Source organism: Ruditapes philippinarum, unplaced genomic scaffold (assembly GCF_026571515.1).
Source record: "Ruditapes philippinarum isolate M1 unplaced genomic scaffold, ASM2657151v2 ctg99_1_1_1_1, whole genome shotgun sequence".
In the NCBI taxonomy this organism is placed as follows: domain Eukaryota; kingdom Metazoa; phylum Mollusca; class Bivalvia; order Venerida; family Veneridae; genus Ruditapes; species Ruditapes philippinarum.
In genome coordinates, this window is record NW_026859045.1 from 19,130 (window position 1) to 38,855 (window position 19,726).

The window sequence follows — 19,726 nt, forward strand, 5'->3', positions numbered from 1 at the left end:
TACTCAGTAGTTTCCTATAATATCATTACTAAGACTGAATTATTAAGATAAGATTCAGTTGATAATTATAACACGTATAACAACGGGGAGGAATTTCATAGCCAATTCAGGAAAATAAAATAGGCATAACCTTAGACAGTAAGCTCCATCGGGGGCATTAGAGATAAAATAACAACAAAACAACAACAACAACAAAAAATTTGTTACAATAAATGAACAGGATAAGCCTCATAGCCAATCGTTTTGTTTGTTTTGAATATCGGTTCGTAAAATAAGTTAAAATGATAACAACAGAAATTGAGCTTTTGTAGATGATTTTAGTAAGTTTAATGAAGAGAAAGCATGAAGTAATTACAAAATGCTATGTATATTAACTAGCATTATTTCATGTGAATATTAAAGTACATTTAGGAAATAATGATGAAACACTTTGCTAAGTTCCAATGACGTTATGCAAAATGACATAACTTAAGTCAGTTTAGTAATTCCTTGATCAATGGTTATTGACGGTATTGATGAAAGCAAGTAAACATTTTCCAACAATAGATGACAATCCAATGTAAAGATATATAAAGTATACATTCTGTTACTTGCAAAAAGAACAGCTTTATATTTAAATGACAAATAACATATGCAACTTCAGTTTAAGGAAAAAATGAAAAGAAAAAAGAAAAAATGTTTGTACAATCTTTATCACTAGCAATTATTCTAATAAAGCATATCAAAATTCAATGTTTTTTAAGTTGTTTTATTAAACATTGAGTTTTAAAAAGGTCCATTCATATTTAGGGGGAAAAGAGATGATGCTTACTATTTAAATCATAAGTGCTTACTCATGCAACATATTTCTTATGGGAAAGGTCTATCAAATATAAATAGTTGTTCCCCTTTCATTGCAATTGGTGTATTATTATAAATCAAATTCAGTAATAAATGTTTCATTATTGTTGTTTCTTTATTATACAATTCAAATAATTATGCACGTGACTTTTTGTATGCCTTATTTTATTAAATTGACAAATTGAATAGATTTTATATTCTTGAGTTTTAAATTTCTTCTTCCATTTTAAAAATATTTTCAAAATGTAACATAATAATCTATCATCCGCCATTATCAATATGAAGATATCAAATTGCAATCTTCTAAAAAGTACTACGAGCAAGCAATCAATAGATAATGTATACTAAGTAAATAACGGATCTGTCAACTAGTAATTAGCTGTGCTTTACGTTACATGCAAGTAGGTCAGTCGTTCAATACGTAGCAGTTCAATACGTATTTGATAAATAGTAAAGAGCATGTTTATGCGCAATGTATAATGAATTTACTGTAATTAATTTTCATTGCAATCAATGATCTGTGTTTATTAGGTGATGAATCTATAGAATGTCTAGAATATTTCAAACTTACGTTATGCAGGCATTGTAACATAAAAAATACATAATGCATGTAATGCACACTACAGTTTTGTTTTTTTTGTTTTTTTTTTGTTTTTTGAGAAATAATAATTATTAGTCAATGGGTTAAACTATTGATATGTATTGTCTCTGGGTTATGGAAAGTTGTTTGTATTCAATTTAGTTATAAATGCCGTGGATGGTACAATGACTTGTATTCTAGTATACTAATGACTTCTAGTTAATAAACTTTACTAAATAGTCCTAGTCGAACTTTTATTTTATATATTTAAGAAATTTATGATGATATATGTCTGTTTCTAAAATAAAAACAAATATTTATAGAGATCTGTAAAATGAATGCTTAAATTATTCATTGAATTGTAAATATAGTCAGAATGTTAGAATTCGTTTGAGCGCATACTTTTAATAACTTTTCAAAAATGGTAACTACTTATGTGGAAGCCAAATGTAAAACTAATTACAACATATGTTCGCAATTAAAATTATTTATATTAGAAACAAAGTACTTGGTGAAATGTTAAACCTGTTACATTTCAAGTTAATACAATACTCAATTTCGTATCAAATATTGTAAGAAGTTGCCATGGGCTTTTCATTGCAAATTCATATGCATGGTGATGTAAACAAAATCAATTTGTTTAACTTTTAAAAGTGATAACATTTTTATAAAGGAACTCTTGTGTTTCAAAGGTATGATGGTCCGAAATAATGAAGTCCTTATTACTAGTTTAACGTAAGAAAGCAATTTTAGATATGGAAGGATTCTACAAGGCTAAGCAATAGTTAAAATGAAACTTGTTGCCAGGAAACATTTTTATCTACAAATGTTTTTGTTTGTATCACGACCAACGTGATCTTTTCCTTCATTAAAGTTACACATTGATCAGTTACATTTCAATAGTTCCCTTTGATTTTAGATTAAGACTGACTTCAAAACCAAAACCTGCAATTTCAACAAAGGTTTTGAAAAAGTTTTTAGATTGATTCAAAAGAAATGCCAAATTATTCAAATACTATTTAATCTTTCCATGCTAATCATACTTTGGTGAATCTTCAGAGGTCTTTGAAATTGAATTAGTGAACGAAATGAAACAGTGTTATTAAATATTGCTCCTTTTTACTTTTGCGTTTTATGAGATTTCTATAATTTGGCTTGATTAAGATAAAAACATATTGTCATGATTATTATTTGACTGTTAGATCTTAGTAATTTCTTAGTTTCATTTTTGTTTCACAATCAAAATGTGTTAGCTAATTAATATTACATTTAACAGTCAATCAAACTTTTCCCCAGATTTTATAAGTTGTTATAAATTTTAAGCCATAGCAAATTATTTTGGAAATTAGAGTGAAATCAATCGTATTGAATGATAGTTTGATTTTTTTCAAATTGAACATTACCTAAACACTATAAAAATGTAACTGTATTCACAGTGCATAAAATATATATAGTTAATACACAGTCACTTAGTTTTGTAAGCGGAATGTGTATATACGCAAAGCCTTATCATATTCACGTGCGATGTTGGTAATCACTATCATACGAAGAAGGAAAATACCAACCTTATCTTGTGAGAACAAGATAAATACATGCAATTGTTTTTTATTCTTTACACTGCTTTTCAGCTTTTACATATTCTTTTGTCTTATGCCGAACAGCGCGGCATTAATCTCGATTTGAACTGATAGGGGTCGGCTGCTGAATATTTTGTGTCATTTAAATTACGTGTCAGCATTATTTTATGGACCAAGACATTGTACTAGTTCTTGGACATACATGATTTGCAGTTAGTGTTATATATATTCTTATTGCATTATGGATTCTTAGGTTCATCTTCTTTGTGGTAAGATTTTATTTTACGATATGTTTGTATTGAAAAGTGACATCACAATGAATGTTGCGGTCTCCAAAGTTTAAAATTATATAACTGATTAATAACATGACCGTTGGCTGGATTAATATTACGGTTAAGTTGAATTGTCCTTCACGGATTTTTTTATTATATTTCATTTATGCATGTTATTTACTTAAACGTAAATGTTTTTTGTTGTTTTGTTTTTGCTTATAAATTAGGATTAAAATTAATTAAAACAGTTCTCGAGGAGTCATTTGTCTTCAATGTTACTGACGCATAGAAACATTTGAAATATATAAAACGAGCACGCCGGTTTACAAAATGCGTATCGGGTTTCTTTCATTCGGTTTAAAAGCGTAATTGCTAATCGTTTTATGTACCATTCAAATAAACAATCAATCTTATAAATGAAAAATACTAAGCTTTCTCAACAATGGCAATGGTCAGAAAGTCTTAAGGCATTTTTTTCGTAGAACTCATGCGTAGGTTATTGTCAGACATTTATTACCGATATTTAGTCTAGATTAAAACTTTAAATGTTGAATTTTGTTTTTTAGTCCTTATTTCAGTTTACAAAGTACATGTAGCATACTTTACTTCTTCTAAGCCATGAAATTTATATAAATTTTGTATAAGTCAGTAAAGAAATTTATTATTTTTTTGTACATCTAACTGAATATATAACCAGCTTTTCGAATATGACGATCTATATAATACAAAGTATTTGTTTACTTTATAAACCTCTTTTTTTCTAAATATAATTAATAACATTAAGTTTTCTCAATATATTTATGCTGAAATGAAAAGATAATAGTGGCAGTGTATATTTCACGGAGGTAGTAATCTTTCGCAAAAATATGCAGTGAGTAGCCATCTGTCAAAGTAAATAGATATGTCACATATATAATCATTATATAGTGCATAAAGGTCAAGGAAAGTTCACATACTTAGACTACTTGCTAAAAGTATACACCATATAGAAAGTGTGATAAATGGACTTTTGGATATTTAGGAGCACCGGGATCGTATGTACTTATTATATTTCCCTTGAGGTATTCCCTTCTTTATTTAATTCCTTCACTCATGACTATATCACAACTCATCACATAAACCATATATGTCGCTCAACAAGATGTACGAGGAAATGAATAGGAGCAATTGAATTCATGATATCTTTAAATTGAGTGTTTATTGGATAAACTATTTGTAATATCAAAATTCACATTTATTGTGGTATTATTAATCCACACATTCGTATTACCACACAAAGACATTGATTTCCAAATACTAGATAAACAACTTCAAATGTGTAAAAAATAAAGCGAAGACTCCGAAACGCAACTGGTTTGAATGTTTTGATATGTGTTACATGATGTATTACTGTTTATATTTATTTATTTATTTTTATATATTTATATTTATTTATTTATTTATTTATTTTTATTTTTATTTATTTATTTATTCTTATTAATTTATTTATTTTTATTTTTTAATTTATTAATATTTATTTATCTATTCATTTATCTTTATTTATTAATTAATTTATTTTTTTATTTATCTATTTTTTTATTTATGTATTTGGTTAAATAGTTCAACTCAAGATTTTCAAATACTTACTCTCAAAGACAATATATTTGAATTCATAATATTATTTTAATACGGATGCAGTTAAATTGTTTGAAATTTGTATCCTTGCAAAACCAAGAAACATTTGTTAGCTCACCGTCAGTCTTGCCTTAAACATGTAAAACCCAACTGAATTCAACCTGTAAGACCCAACCGCCATTTTAGTACAGTCAAAATACCTGTTACAAAAGATTGGGTTTCAATAAACAGGGTATAACCCAAAACACGTAACGGTTTTTTTGTCAAATGTATAGTCCAAACAGAATAATAATATTGACTAAAAATAGAACATTTATTTTAGTATTTTTATTGCATGCGTCATTGCTACTGTATCAAATTTCAAAATATAAAGCGCGAATGAGGAAAAAGGTCTATATATTAGGTCATTGATTGATTTTATTGTTAAAATATAAATACTGATTTAAAAATGTATATCATTGCTGACATAATACTAACAGTTCCCTGTTTCGTGTCATTTTTAAGAAATTGGCTTTCAAAAAATGTCGCTGATTAAAAGTAAGTTCCCTTGTTTGTTTTTCAATCAATCAATGTATATTTAAAAGGTAGATATAAACAATTCATGTATGCTTCTAATATAAAAAGATGTTTTATTGTAAAAAGAAAATTCCATTTAAAAATGTTAAATATGTAGGTAAGTCTAAAATAATCGACGATGTTAACTTTTTTTGCAAGTTTTGTAATTGTATTATAAACATAATTGTCTTGTTATAATATCAAACCACAGTTCTTTCAATTTTGAATTGAAGAGTTCTACATGTACAAACTTAATTATTTAGATCGAAAGTAAAAAAAGAAATGTTTCAAACATAAAGACAGTAACGTACTACTTTTGTGTGAAAGAGCATGTGTTGTTGAAATGCCTTTTTGTTTTGGGTGCGCATTCTACCTTAATCTAGTCCCAACAGATTTCAAAACAAATATCCATTTCTCGAGTAAGACGTATTCGGTTTGACTTGCTTTAATTTGTTTAATATAAGACGTATTCGATTCGACTAACTATGATAACAATAACTTTCAGCCTTTATTTCTCTAATTGATATAGATTGTGTCAAACTGCTCAACATAAGGATATTATTAAAGGCAATTAATGTATATCATTATTTATATTATTATTGTTGCATACATGAAAACACATGACACAGAGAAGTTATACCTCGTGTAAAGCATGTTGGCACAGCAATGGTATAACTGTCAAGGGTTAAATGTCTTTGAAGTTTTACTTTGGGTTTAAAGTAATATTGTTATAATGATGAGATTGTTTAACAGGGGATCGCTCTGCAAAGGGTTTACTGTGTCAATCATTATCTCTTCAGGGATGGGATCTTTCTTTATACGTCTCGTACACACTGATAAAATGAACATTATTTAAGGTATTAGATGCCTAATGCAGAATGTCCCCTCTATTCAGTCAATGACACTGATTTCGATAGGGCGTGGGTTCAAACCCAATAAAAGGCATTTACTCTCCTTTTTTCTTTATTTCTTCTTCTTAATGTTTGGCCAGTGACTGTTTTTTCCGAGGCGCTGCACACCTTAGTTTAATAACTTCACAACACAATATCTAAAGTGTTATGACATAAGCCCCACACAAAGAGTATAGTTCTTATATATGATATTTTTTTATAATAAGGATGATATGTATTAAAGAAATCTAAATTAAAGGTATATCTTCGAGATTTGTGATACGCTTTCCATACATTTAATACTTCTATATGTGATGCTTTGAAATGTTGATGCACATTTGTTGTGATATTTTACTTAGATTCAGGATCTAAAAACAAAGGGCTCACCGCAATTAGTTCGTGTTTAAAAAGTATTGCAATATCGCTTAAATGATATTAAATTTCACTAGAGATAGACTGGTATTTTTTAGACTCACCCTGATGCTACTTTTGAAATGTTGCTTATCAAATACAATGATATCTTGCACGTATACGTATACAAAAAAAAAACGTATTTAAATGAATAATGAATAATTTCGTTCTTATCTTATAATAAGAACCTGACAATGTTCATTCAGTAGGAATTTGTTTGATTGTACTTTTTACAGTAACAGTTGTGCAGTTTGTTGGTGTCTCGTGGGAAACAAGTCTCATAAAATGTCTATATCCTGCCTGGCGTAACTACGAAATATGATATATCATGTGAAATGAAACCTTTAATCTTCAATCAACCACGCAAGTATGTTACCCTTGGGATTTACTGATCAACAGAAATGAATTTGTTAACTGCATTTATTACTCTCAGATAAATAGTTATGTGAGCATGCTAAATGGGAGAGCATTTTACTTGGCGGTTTATTAGTTTAATAAATTACACAATTGCTGTTGAAGAGATTTGCACGGGAATCGTGTTGTCTTCAATGTTTCATTGTAGTTTAAGTACATAAAATATTCAAACTAATGCATGGAAGCTTATGATGTGCCCACCACCTACTTTCTAATGGTATCTGGCTCAATTACAGTCTTATTGTTTGTTGTTGTTATTATTATTATTTTTTAAACAAGCTCCCTTGAGGTTAATATTATCAATGCAGTTTCTTATAGATCTTTTTTATCTAAATTTGGAACCGTATTTATTCATATAAATCGAAGCGCAATTGAATGTTAAAATATGTTATGAACAACGAATGTTGTGTAATAGATGTAACTCAAAACAAAACATCTTAAACCCGCTAGTCTGATAAATGTTATAATCTTATTAGTAAGGTATGGGCTAATTACTAGGACCAGAGAAGTGCCATTTAGACGTCACATAACATTGACGTCATTGTTATGAAGTATTCGCTTCTAATGTACCTATAAACACAATGAAATTATCATGACCTGCTTTATATCAACATCTCCCTGCATTTTTATTATGAAATACATAAAATGGTATGCGCATAATTTCTAGGGACATGCTTATCTGACCTGAAAATAATTACTGTTTTGTTTGTGTCCAGAAGTACATATCGCTACACCCGTAAAGATAACAACTTCTGATAGCCAATTACTTATTTCCATTATTCTTAGCATATAACACACTGCCAGGATATAGTAAATAGCTTGCTAACCGTTGACAGAAATGTATTCACACCAATTGTATCGATGTACATGTTGTCGGTCATTGAGTCTAATTTTCATTCACCGCTGATTCCGGCATAAGTTTTGATTAGAAGTCGGTCACTTGGGGAGCAATTGCTAATTACTTGTTAGATAGCCATGTTAGTGAGGTTATTCTGCCGGGATATAAAGTTTAAAATAAAAGAGTTTAAATCGTTGTAAAAGCTAGAAATAAACCAAACGTTCAACTCAAGAAAACAATTTTAAATACTGTTTATATGCTATAAATACCCACCACCACACCTGTAAGTAAAATATCAAAAGATATACTAATATTCGCATGTTTTAAAATTTTTAAATTAAATATGGACGAGGAAGAACTAGTATGAAAATGGTATAATAATACATGCACATGTAATAAATAACCTTATTCCTATCTGTTATCCTATCAAAAAACAAATTTGCAAAAATAAACTTTGTTTATATACAAACGAGACCAGTACTTATTAAATAATTGTTTTGCTTTGTAGTAGCAGTTGTACAGATTGTTGCTCTCTTGTGGGAGACAATTCTAGAAATATGTCTGTATCCTGTCTGCCTTTTATAAGAAATATGATATATCACGTGAAATGAAACTTTCAATCTACAATCAACCACGCAAATAGCATGATACCCTTGGGATGTACTTATCAACAGAAATGAATTTTACTGCCTTTATTACTATAAGCTTAAGATAACTGCAACGAAAGCGCAAAATCGTTTTATTACTTGACATTTTATCAGTTGCATAAATTATAAAATTGTTGTTGAAGGGATTTGCACGAAAATCGTGTTATATCACAATATTATTGCTGTTTGTCTTTTTATATTATTCCAACAAATGCACGGAAATTAAGTTCATTAAGCTAAGCTAAGAGTGAAATCTGATGGTATCTGGTTCCATAAAGGGTTATTATTTTTTAATACATTGTCCAATAGGCGTCGCCATGTGTCATCGCTTCAGGCAATTTTAACTATTCATTCAAACAATTATTGATCTTGGTCTACTCTAAATGAAATATTTTAAATGACATTTATAAGCATGAAAATGTTAACAGATTATAAAAGTATATCTTCTTCGCAAATGTTTTACGTGATAACACGAATGATTGGTTCATTATGTATTGATATATTTGCATATATAACATAGTTTTATTTACAAACATATATTGAAATACAATGTATACGTTTATAATATAAAAAAAATGTTATTGTATAAATAAGTTGTATTCAGTTAACTTCATACTTTTCTCATTTCGTCATTTTGTTGGTGGCGACGGACAATGTAAAATGTTTATGCCTTTTGAAATAGAATCTTGAATCTATATAAATCCATGTGTTTCTGAACATTTGATAATTTAATTAACAACGTTATGTTTTCGTGGTTATACAGATAAAACACAAATAAATGCATCTTGAACCCAGCTAGTCTATTCCATGATATTACATGTATCTTATTTGTTAGTTTTGGGCTAATTGCTAGAACCAGGCAATGACCATTTAGATGCTTCTAAATTTCAAAGTCATCTCTGTACAGAAGTATTCGCTTGAAGTGTATCAATACCATCAGCACAGTGACAATATTATGGCCTTCTTTATATCCATTATCTATCTGCGTTGTTATCAAATTATGTGAAGTACATACTTATATAAATGGTATGCGAAAAAAACGTCTCGTTATTTTTCATACTAGTAATTATCTGACCTGAAAATAATTATTGTTTTGTTTATGTCCAGGAGTACTTATCGCTACACTCGCTAAGATAACATCTTTTGATAGCCAATTACTTATTTTCATTATTCTTAACATGTAATAAATAGACTGTCAGCTGGATAAAGTAAAAAAGTGGGTCATTGAAAAATATGTATTTGCAACATTTACATGAATGTATCACTTTCAGAACTGATCTCGGTCATTTAGTGTAATTTTCACAGATGCATGAATGATTAGAAGTCGGTCACATTTACGGAGAAATTTGTAACTACTGGTTAGTTATCCAGGCATGCGTGTGAAGAGGTGGATCGGCCGAAGTGATATGACCAAATAACAACTTTAAATTGCAGTTAAAGGAGATTAAAACAAACAAGCAAACAAACAATACAAGTAAACATTATAAAGCATTGTTCATTTTCATTTTATAATTAAATACACATCACTACTACTGTATAATGACTAAAGATACTATACTATTTACATATGTTTTCATGTTTATATAACACACTGAAACAATAGCCGGTCATACTTCATCATTGTCTGTATCAATACAATATTTCATGCACCCTTAGGTATTTTTCAATATCAAATAAATCACTTTTTTGTTGTTGTTTTTTAATTGATTATAAGTAATTGCATATTAAATGGCAAAATATGAAAACAGCAGTACAAAAAGGTGTATTATTAATTATTTCTCTGTAGTATATATATGAAAGAAAAACATTTTAGCACCAATATCTAAAATAAAAAAATTAGTTGGGAAAAGACACAAATATGAAATGAGCTTTATGCATGTGAAATGATAAGCATCTTGCATTTTTAAATTAATTTTAATTAACTATTTGTGTAGCAATTTTTCTCCGATCTTACTTTCATAAGGGCAATTTTGTTTCGTTTTGTACCACGTCTCATGGGAATAATCTGCTCATAAAGTTTCTATTTTAGATAATTAATGGTTGGTCTATAATGAGAAACTTGATTATATGAAACAAAACAAAATGTTAAATATTAAATAATATGCTGAGCATGTAAAATAATCCCGGTGGTGTCGTTTTAACAAATGGAAAAAAAACTTATTGCTTACATTTAAAGTGATTTATTTGAGTGTGTAAATATACATCTATATTGCATGAACGTTTTATTGTCAACTTATGATTACCATAAATTTACAGTTTTTATTTTCATTGATATGAAGCACCTGTATGGTTGTTTGCTCGTTATATCAGAAGTCGTATGGAATGCAAAACAACTAAGATACACATAACATACACATTCAATTGTAAAGCAATCATAATTATAACACTTACATTGACATATAATGTCAATATTTCCGTCATCATTACAATATAATTGTAATATGCTTTTATGTCAAACTATCAAACTGTTTGTGTCTCACTTTTATTACACAGAAACCTAATGATTAATTATACAGTTAATGTTGTATGGTAAAAGCTGTACGGTGGCACAAAGGTGACATGTGTGTGTTTTTATTTATCTCGTGGCCACGACTTAGCTATCTCGTGGCCACGACTTAGTATCTCGTGGCCACGACTTAGTAACTCGTGGCCACGACATAGTATCTCGTGGCCACGACTTACAGTAGGGTGAACGTGTCAGTTTACACGCAAAACGCACGTTACACGCTATACGAACGCACGTTACACGCTATACGAACGCACGTTATACGCACGCAAAACGAAACGAAATACGCAGACGCACGCAAAACGATATACGCTAAACGAAATACGCTAAACGATATACGCACGCTAAAACGCACGCAAAATGAAAACGTTTCTAAACCTTTATTAAAACATCGTAATAATTTTAAGTTTTTAACAACTTTAGCTAGATGTAGATCGTTTAGCGATAAATTTTGATTATCATATAGATCTATACTGTACTGTATGGTAGCTAGAAATGTATTTTAAACGAGTTTATGTAAGAACTGAAATGCACTCAACCTAGCACCGAAATTAATTTTTGTCACAGCCTCAACAAATGATTTTTAGAAATATTTATAAGCTATCATGCGCTAATATCGAAAGTATAATAGTTAGGGTAACGTGTTCCTTTTTATTCGCAATCGGATAAAGAACTATCCCTTGCATTCACTACGTAATCTCTACGTAATAGTCCAACATGGCCGACTTTGAAAAATGCATTGCAATTTTTCATAAATATACAGTGCTAACAATTAAATTCAGATGGATTTATGAGGAAAATCTATATATTAAGTGAGGCTGCATCATAAACAATCGAACTATATAATCTTGAGTGTAAAATAAAGGAATTAACTATTTTGACAGAAGTCACGAAAACAGATTAAAAACACTGGATTCTACAACGGATAACATTAAGGGAAATGGATAACATTAAAGGAAAAGCGTCCAGAATCAAGAATGATTAAATTGCTGGCACAATACGTAGATTTAAGTTGATGTCCTGTATGTTTCATTAGGACACCACAATATTTACTGTCTTGTCGCCAGTAAAAGCTTCTCAAAACGAAAGTGAAAGTAGAAATAAACAGTGAAATCACTAAAAAAAGGTAAAATTTCTAGGGCATTACAATATATGAGTATAGATCTATATAAATATTAAGAACGCAATTTTATTTTAGGTCTGAAACTGTAATCGAGAGGAAAAAGATGAGGAAAATAAGGAAACTGGTTGTGATGTTAAGTTATTGGATTTACAAAGACAGCACGACAGAAAATAATCTTTCATATCACTTAAAATTGAAATTTATTGACATGGGCTTAATATGTAATATGAAATTAGGCAATGCCTAATTTGAAATTAGGCAAAGCCTATGAACGGGGAAGTTGTTAAAAAAATCCTTTCATTCTTTCCGTTTTAAAAGTGTCATTCGGTATTACATGCACTGCTTCCGTTTTCACTCGGAACACTCGACGATAATTATTAATATGAAAAGTTGAGAATTGTTCCGTTATCTGAATACCCCGCCTTTTCTACACATGTAGTCTATAGCCGGGCAAGCCAAAGCCCGAAGCGGGCCCAGACTTTGACTTCCCAGTATAAACGGGGAAGTCATTAAAAAATCCTTTCATTATTTTTGTTTTAAAGGTGTCATTCGGTTTTACATGCACCACTTCCGTTTTCACTTGGAACACTCGACAATTATTATTGATACGAAAAGTTGAGATTTGTTCTATTATCTGAATACCCCGCCTATTATCATTGAGTTTCATTGTAAATGGCGGCGCCTGACTAGAACTGACACTGAAAATTTCATTGATAGGGATAGAATTCTATATATATATTTCTAATTGTTTTTTATTTGATTTTCTTTTAAATATACACATGTAGTCTATAGCTGGGCAAGCCAAAGCCCGGATCCCCTTCACGGGCCCGGTCTTTGACTTCCCCGTATTAATATGCTTTATCACACACCGGTGACGATTTTGCCACTCAGTAAATATGTTTTGCACATCCATGCATGTAATTTGACGTGACGTCATTAGCGTTATACAAACATTGTGTAAAGACGCGCTAAATGTTAGCGTTATACTATAGGCGCGTTAATGAAAAACTACTCTTATTTCACTTTAAACGGTCTTTATTTTGTGTATGTGATACAGTAGGGTTAACGTTTCAGTTTACACGCAAAACGCACGTTCCGGAAAAAACGCACGCACGTTACATGCTATACAAACGCACATTACACGCACGCTTTATGAAACGAAATAGGCAGACGCACGCAAAACGAAATACGCTAAACGATATATGCATGCTAAAACGCACGCAAAATATCCTTATAAAATATCCTTATCATATAAATTTTTAACAACTTTAGCTAGATAGTTTAGTGATTTGATTAAATGATAGCTAGCCATTCATGTATTTTAAACGGGTTTATGTTAACTAACTTATCTTATGTCCCAGGTTAGAGCTGTAATGATATCAATCTGCGAATGCACTCAACCTGGCACAATATTATTTTTTGTCAGGCAGCCTAAACAAATGATTATTGAAATTATAAGCCATCAAGCGCTAATACATGCATTAAAAATTATTTAACAGGGTCGTCTTTATGCACATTTCTGAAAAAATACTTTGCTGTATACCAGGAATGTCTTAGATAGATAATAATTACTTCGACACCGCTTCTGGCCTAAACAAAATAAAACAAATGGTAGTAACTTTAGCAAATCAGCGATCAAATTATCAAATCATTTACATACAGGCGAACGAAATTAATACATGACCTTTTTAAACAAAGGAAAACATACATTGCAGACCGGCAGCCCAACATATTTTCCAGACAAGGGCTAAATCTATATGTTTCAGGACTTTACACCTCCTGGACGTTTCGGCCCTGAAAGTTTCAACCTCAATTTTTAACCACCTTTTTTTCAATTTGATAAATATATATAATAAATACCATGCATTATGGGTTATAATAATTATATTCTAACATATGATCTGCATTTACCTTATTGAACATAGAAGAACAGAAAGTGTGTGTTATTATGCAATAGATGCACAGTTTGACATTCTATATTTAGACATGTGACGTAATCATTATACACGTGACGTAACCACAAAAAATCTGACGTGCTGAAAATAAGTACGGAAACAAATCTGAGGCGCAAATTTGCTTAACTATCAAGTACAGCAACATTTATTTGTTGATGTCGTGATAGAATCGAAATAATATATCCAAATCAGTGATTTTATCGCTTGATAACAACACTGTTCGTCATTTGAATGTGCATCATTATAATTCCTCGCATCCGAACTCCAAACAGTGATGTTATTGAGCGATAAAATCACTGTTTGGGATATATTATTTCTTAAATATATATATTATAAAACATACTTGCAAACATGATTGATATAAAAAAGATTTTCGGTGATAATACGTATAATGAAATTTATTTATAAGGCATTATAGAAAATTAGTCATTATTTCTTAATTTTCAATGAAATTTGTTGGGATTTTCTTATATAAGTCAATTTGATGTACTGGTATAACTTGATATAATAAAACTATGTTGCTTATTTAACTTTGATTCATTTACCATGAGGTTATAATCAGGTAATGTTACTCCCATTTTTAATGAATTTAAGTGTGTAAGTTTGTATAGTTATACATCATAGGAAATAAGCCATAATTTTTTGAATATTCAATGTAATTTATTGAGATATTCTTATTTTAATCAATTAGATATGCTTGTTAATTAATATAATAGATTTATGTTGCACTTATAATTCTGTTTCATTTCCTAGGCTGTTATAATAAGGTAAAAATCCCCATTTTGTAGTGAATTGGTGTTCTATCTTAAAACAGTAAGGTATCTTAGGAAATTTGCAATAACTCTTATATTTTGTACTGAAATTTGGTGGGACTTCCTTACTTTAGTCAATTAGATACGTTTGTTAATTAATATGATAGATTAATGTTCCTCTTGTAGCTTTGTTTAATTTCCAAGGCTCTTATAATTAGGTAAAATTTTCATATTTTGTAGTGCTTTAGTGCATTATCTTGGACATTTAGGCATCTTAGGAGATTTGCCATAATTCTCATATTTTGTAATGAAATTTGTTAGGACTACCTTATTTTAGTCAATTAGATATGTTTGTTAATTAATATAATAGATTTATGTTATATAAAAAAAATCTGTATCATTTCCTATGAGGTTAAGTTTAAGGTAAAATCACCCGGTGTATCAACATTTTATGTGGCACTGCTTTCTTTAATAGTTGGGGTCCACATAGAATTTACTTTAACATTATTTGACAATTATTGAAATCTTCTTTTTTAAGTCATCTATTTAAAGCTTTTAATTAATAAAGTTAATTTGGATTTACATTACTTTTCACAGGGATCTTGTATTATGCTCTTTTTAATGAACTGACCTACCTATGAAGCATAAAATTGATATTGTAGGAAAATTAAAATTACAATCAATTGAAATTGTACAGGTCCCAAAAGATATACTAGTATGCAAAATGGGTTTTTGTAAATTTATATAAATACATAGGTGATATTTAAGTATATTATAGTTAGAATTTTATCAGTTAGGAGGTTTATAACTTACTTGAGGGAAGTTAAACAAGTGACTTGGGACTACAGCATACCTATCTTACTCAGCTGAGAAAAATCTTCAAAGAATTATATGGTTATATATGGATAAGTTATATACTTTTAAGTTAGCAAAAGGCGACACAGGCTCATCTCGGGTATCTCAAAGGGTTATTATGTTAAGTAATGATTACATGGATTACGGATTGATAAACCTAAAAAGTGATTTTAAATAATATACAGAGTAAAAATCAAGAAAGCTATATATGTTTATCAAAGTGGGTTATATTATGGACCTCATATAAGATTAAGATATATTTGAGCCGCGTCACGATAAAACCAACATAATGAGTTTGCGACCAGCATGGATCCAGACCAGCCTGCGCATCTGTTCGCTATCAGTGTTACATGTATACGGTTTGTAAGTGAACAGTAAAAGCCCAGCTGGCCACATACAAAAATAGTAGTCTATGCCTTGATTATGAGCTGACCGAAATGGGGGAATTTTGTAAAGGGTGGCTTAGCCTGTCCGTTGTGATTACATGTCTAAAAAGCACAACATGGTATATTTTAGCCACCATAGAATTTTTTATCTAGAAAAATATCTAGCTATTTTTATTTGTACAAAAATATAGAAATTGTACAATGTATAATTAGTAAAATGTTCACTATACATGTACAAATAATGAAACTACTAACAAATGTCGGTACAGCTGCGGTACGGTATTTAGAGGGTCACGGGTTCGAGTCCATGTCAGAATGCACTTTTTTCTCACCCTGTGACTGACAAACATTTGTATAGCCCAGCTAGAAATTAATTCACAATGCTAAGTAACCCTGGGAAATTCGAAGAAATATTTGCATATACAGTGAGGTTTATAACTATTCAGTATTTAAACAAGTAAAACGTGTAAGCGGCCGAATAGCTCAGAGGAACTCAAGAGCCGCCGAATCGTATTCCGAGTGTCAGGGGTTCGAGTTCCTGCCAGGCTGTTACATATCGATATAAATCTGTCAAGAAAAATAGGAAGGAACTGTCTAAAATAATTATCACCCTAAATATCATTCGGATAGGATTCGGACAGTCTTTGATGAAAAGTCAGAAGATGAACTTGTAAAGGGGGTGGGGTGCTAGTCTGATTACTACTGCGATGTTACAAACTTTAAAACTTTAATGTAAATATCACAATAATACTTCTTTATATAATATTTCTATTCTTTGACAGGGACAAAGAACATCTCTTACATGTTAAAGAAACAACAAATTTACATAATATATCTATCTAAGATATTCCTTTAATTACTTGTCAATAGTAACAGACGCAAAACACGGTACTTTTTAATAAGCGCTTAGACGAACGCAGACGCACGCTAAACGTTTCTGGGAATAAGAAACGCACGCTTTCAGACGCACGATAAACGAAAAACGATACACGAAAAACGATAAACGTTAAACGCTTGTAAACGATGCACACTTGAGAAAGCGTTTCAGCAAACGCACGTTGCACGCTATACGCACGCACGTTACACGAAAAACGGACGCACGAAAAACGCTATTTTTGACAACCGAAACGTTCACCCTACTGTAGCTATCTCGTGGCCACGACTTAGTAACTCGTAGCCACGACATAGTATCTCGTGGCCACGAGATAAATAAAAGCACACACATGTCACCTTTGTGCCACCGTATGCGTACCTCCAAGAGAGCCAAAATATTTTAAGAACACCAAGCTTGAAGACAATGTACAAACATTCCATTGATAAGAAGAGTAAAAGAAGCAAGATTCAAGTAATGATTTATATGATTGTGTGTTTATAACTATTTGTGCAGTATTTATAACCATTCTACTGCTTGATGAACACATTAAGGCCTATTTTTTCAGATTTTGACCTCTGTTTGGTAATATACGTCGATTGAAAGTGTCGTTTGCAATACGAACAATCCTTTCTTTATTCACTTCGCAATATTTTAAATTTAGATATATTTTTGTCAATATATTTATGAATTAATCTGGAGGTATACTGATACAAGGCAAACGTTTCGAAAAGAAGGAAAAAAGAGACAACTGTATCAAATAATCAATTTGTGTATCTACGGGAAATCGATTTTGTATTTAAAAAAAAAAAAAACTTTAAATTCTGTAAGCATTACAAAGACTTATGATATTCCTTGACAAAACACACATGCTATCATGTGAACTTATCTTGTTATACTTGTCAATGTTTTTACTGCTTTTCTGCGGAGCTTTATCTGATCGTTTCTTCTTCTTTTTCTGTTTCTGTTCTGAATACCTCTGAATGTACAATGTATCTCGTTTTTAACTGATAGGAATGTTGGAGGTTTTTTTTTCCAGAACATAACGAATTAAGACAATATGGCAATTATTTATTAGTATCATTATTGTTATTTGAATGAACGTTTGCAGTTTGTGTTATGATTATAAATATGTATACTTTATGAGAAAATTCAAGATAAATTTGCGGAGGAATTTCATTATGGATTAATGGTTATCATAATTTTGCGGTAGGTAAGATTACGTGCTTCAAGTACTTTGTTTTGACTGTAATTTAGACATTTATAGGGACTCCCTTGAGCTTGTTTTACATAACGAGACTGGAAATAATTTTACCGGTTAATTATAATTTTGGTAATGAGAATCTGAAGTTTACATTAACGAATTTAAACCTTAAAATGTAGAACATATCTATATTTCAACATTATATGTTAAGATGGTGCTTCGTGGATTAGCAAATAAATTATTTTCATGCAGTAAATCCTTTCATAATTGATATTTCGATGTTACAGACCTGTTAAACAGCTTAACATAAGGCGATGATTAAGAGCAATAATGCAGTGTTATGTTTCCATATCTAGAAAATCAATTTGTTTGCCTACCTGTGGTAACAATGCACGCTTCATTCCGTGCGCATATCATGAAGATATATTGTAATTTGTCATTTTTCATGATAATCTTGAATGAAATGAACATTGTGTCCATAGTACATTGTAATGTAAGAACATCTGTTTGCTGCCATATCGTAAATGTAGTAGTACATGGTCAAAGTGCTAAATATTTTCCGAAATTCAAATACTTGTATTTAAACTTGATTCTATGTAATTTCATTTATAGTCTTAGGTAAAACTCAATTTTTTTTACATTTGTCATATTTGTTTTCAAATTTATGATAGCTGCAATCACCCGCAAGCATATCTATTAATATCAGATGGAATTTATCAGTAACGTTCATTTTACATTTTCTGTGGACTGCATTTTAGTGTTGACAATGAAAATATATTTATTTATGAATAGAGGTAAAATCAAAGGCATCTATATACAAAATAATATCATTAATGTATTATTAGCTCACCAGAGCCGAAGGCTCAGGGTGAGCTATTAGTATCAAAGGGGGATGCTCCGTCGTCCGTCGTCATGCGTCAACAATCGTCTTCTTCTCTGAAACTACTAAGCAGATTTACCTCAAATTTGGTCTGTGGCATCCTTGTGACAGTCACACTTGTATTTCCTCATGTCATTCCAATTGGCCCCTTTTAGGGGTCAGCAGAGCTAAAAATAGAAAAACCTTTAAACATTCTCTTCTACAAAACTAATGGATGGATGATCACCAAACTTTGTCTGTAGCATTCTTGGGTAGTCTTTTATCAAGTTTGCTCATATAAATTTGATTGGCCCCTTTTAGGGGTCTCTAGGGCTAAAAATAGAAAAACCTTTAAACATCTTCTTCTACAGAACTAATGGATGGATGATCACCAAACTTTGTCTGTAGCATTCTTGGGTAGTCTTTTATCAAGTTTGCTCATATGAATTTGATTGGCCCCTTTTAGGGGCTGCTAAAGCTAAAAATAGAAAAACCTTTAAACATCTATTTCTAGAGAACTAATTGATGGACGATCACCAAACTTTGTCTGTAGCATTCTTAGGTAGTCTTTTATCAC

At 30.5% G+C, this 19,726-nt stretch overlaps 1 protein-coding gene across 3 annotated transcripts in view; it reads left to right on the top strand.

The window, feature by feature from the left end:
- The first annotated feature begins 3,113 nt into the window (after positions 1–3,113).
- LOC132754988 (potassium channel subfamily K member 2-like) overlaps positions 3,114–19,726 on the top strand; it is a 43,453-nt gene continuing 26,840 nt past the window's right edge. The window contains exon 1 of one of the 3 annotated variants that reach the window (XM_060745763.1): positions 3,114–3,266. Coding sequence is in view for 2 of the 3 variants with exons in the window: in XM_060745759.1 (XP_060601742.1) it covers positions 5,405–5,420 (16 nt within the window). In the remaining variant the exon portion in view is untranslated. Of the gene's footprint in view, positions 3,267–5,318; positions 5,421–19,726 lie in introns of those variants that run through there. The other 2 variants (XM_060745760.1, XM_060745759.1) reach the window with 2 other exon arrangements.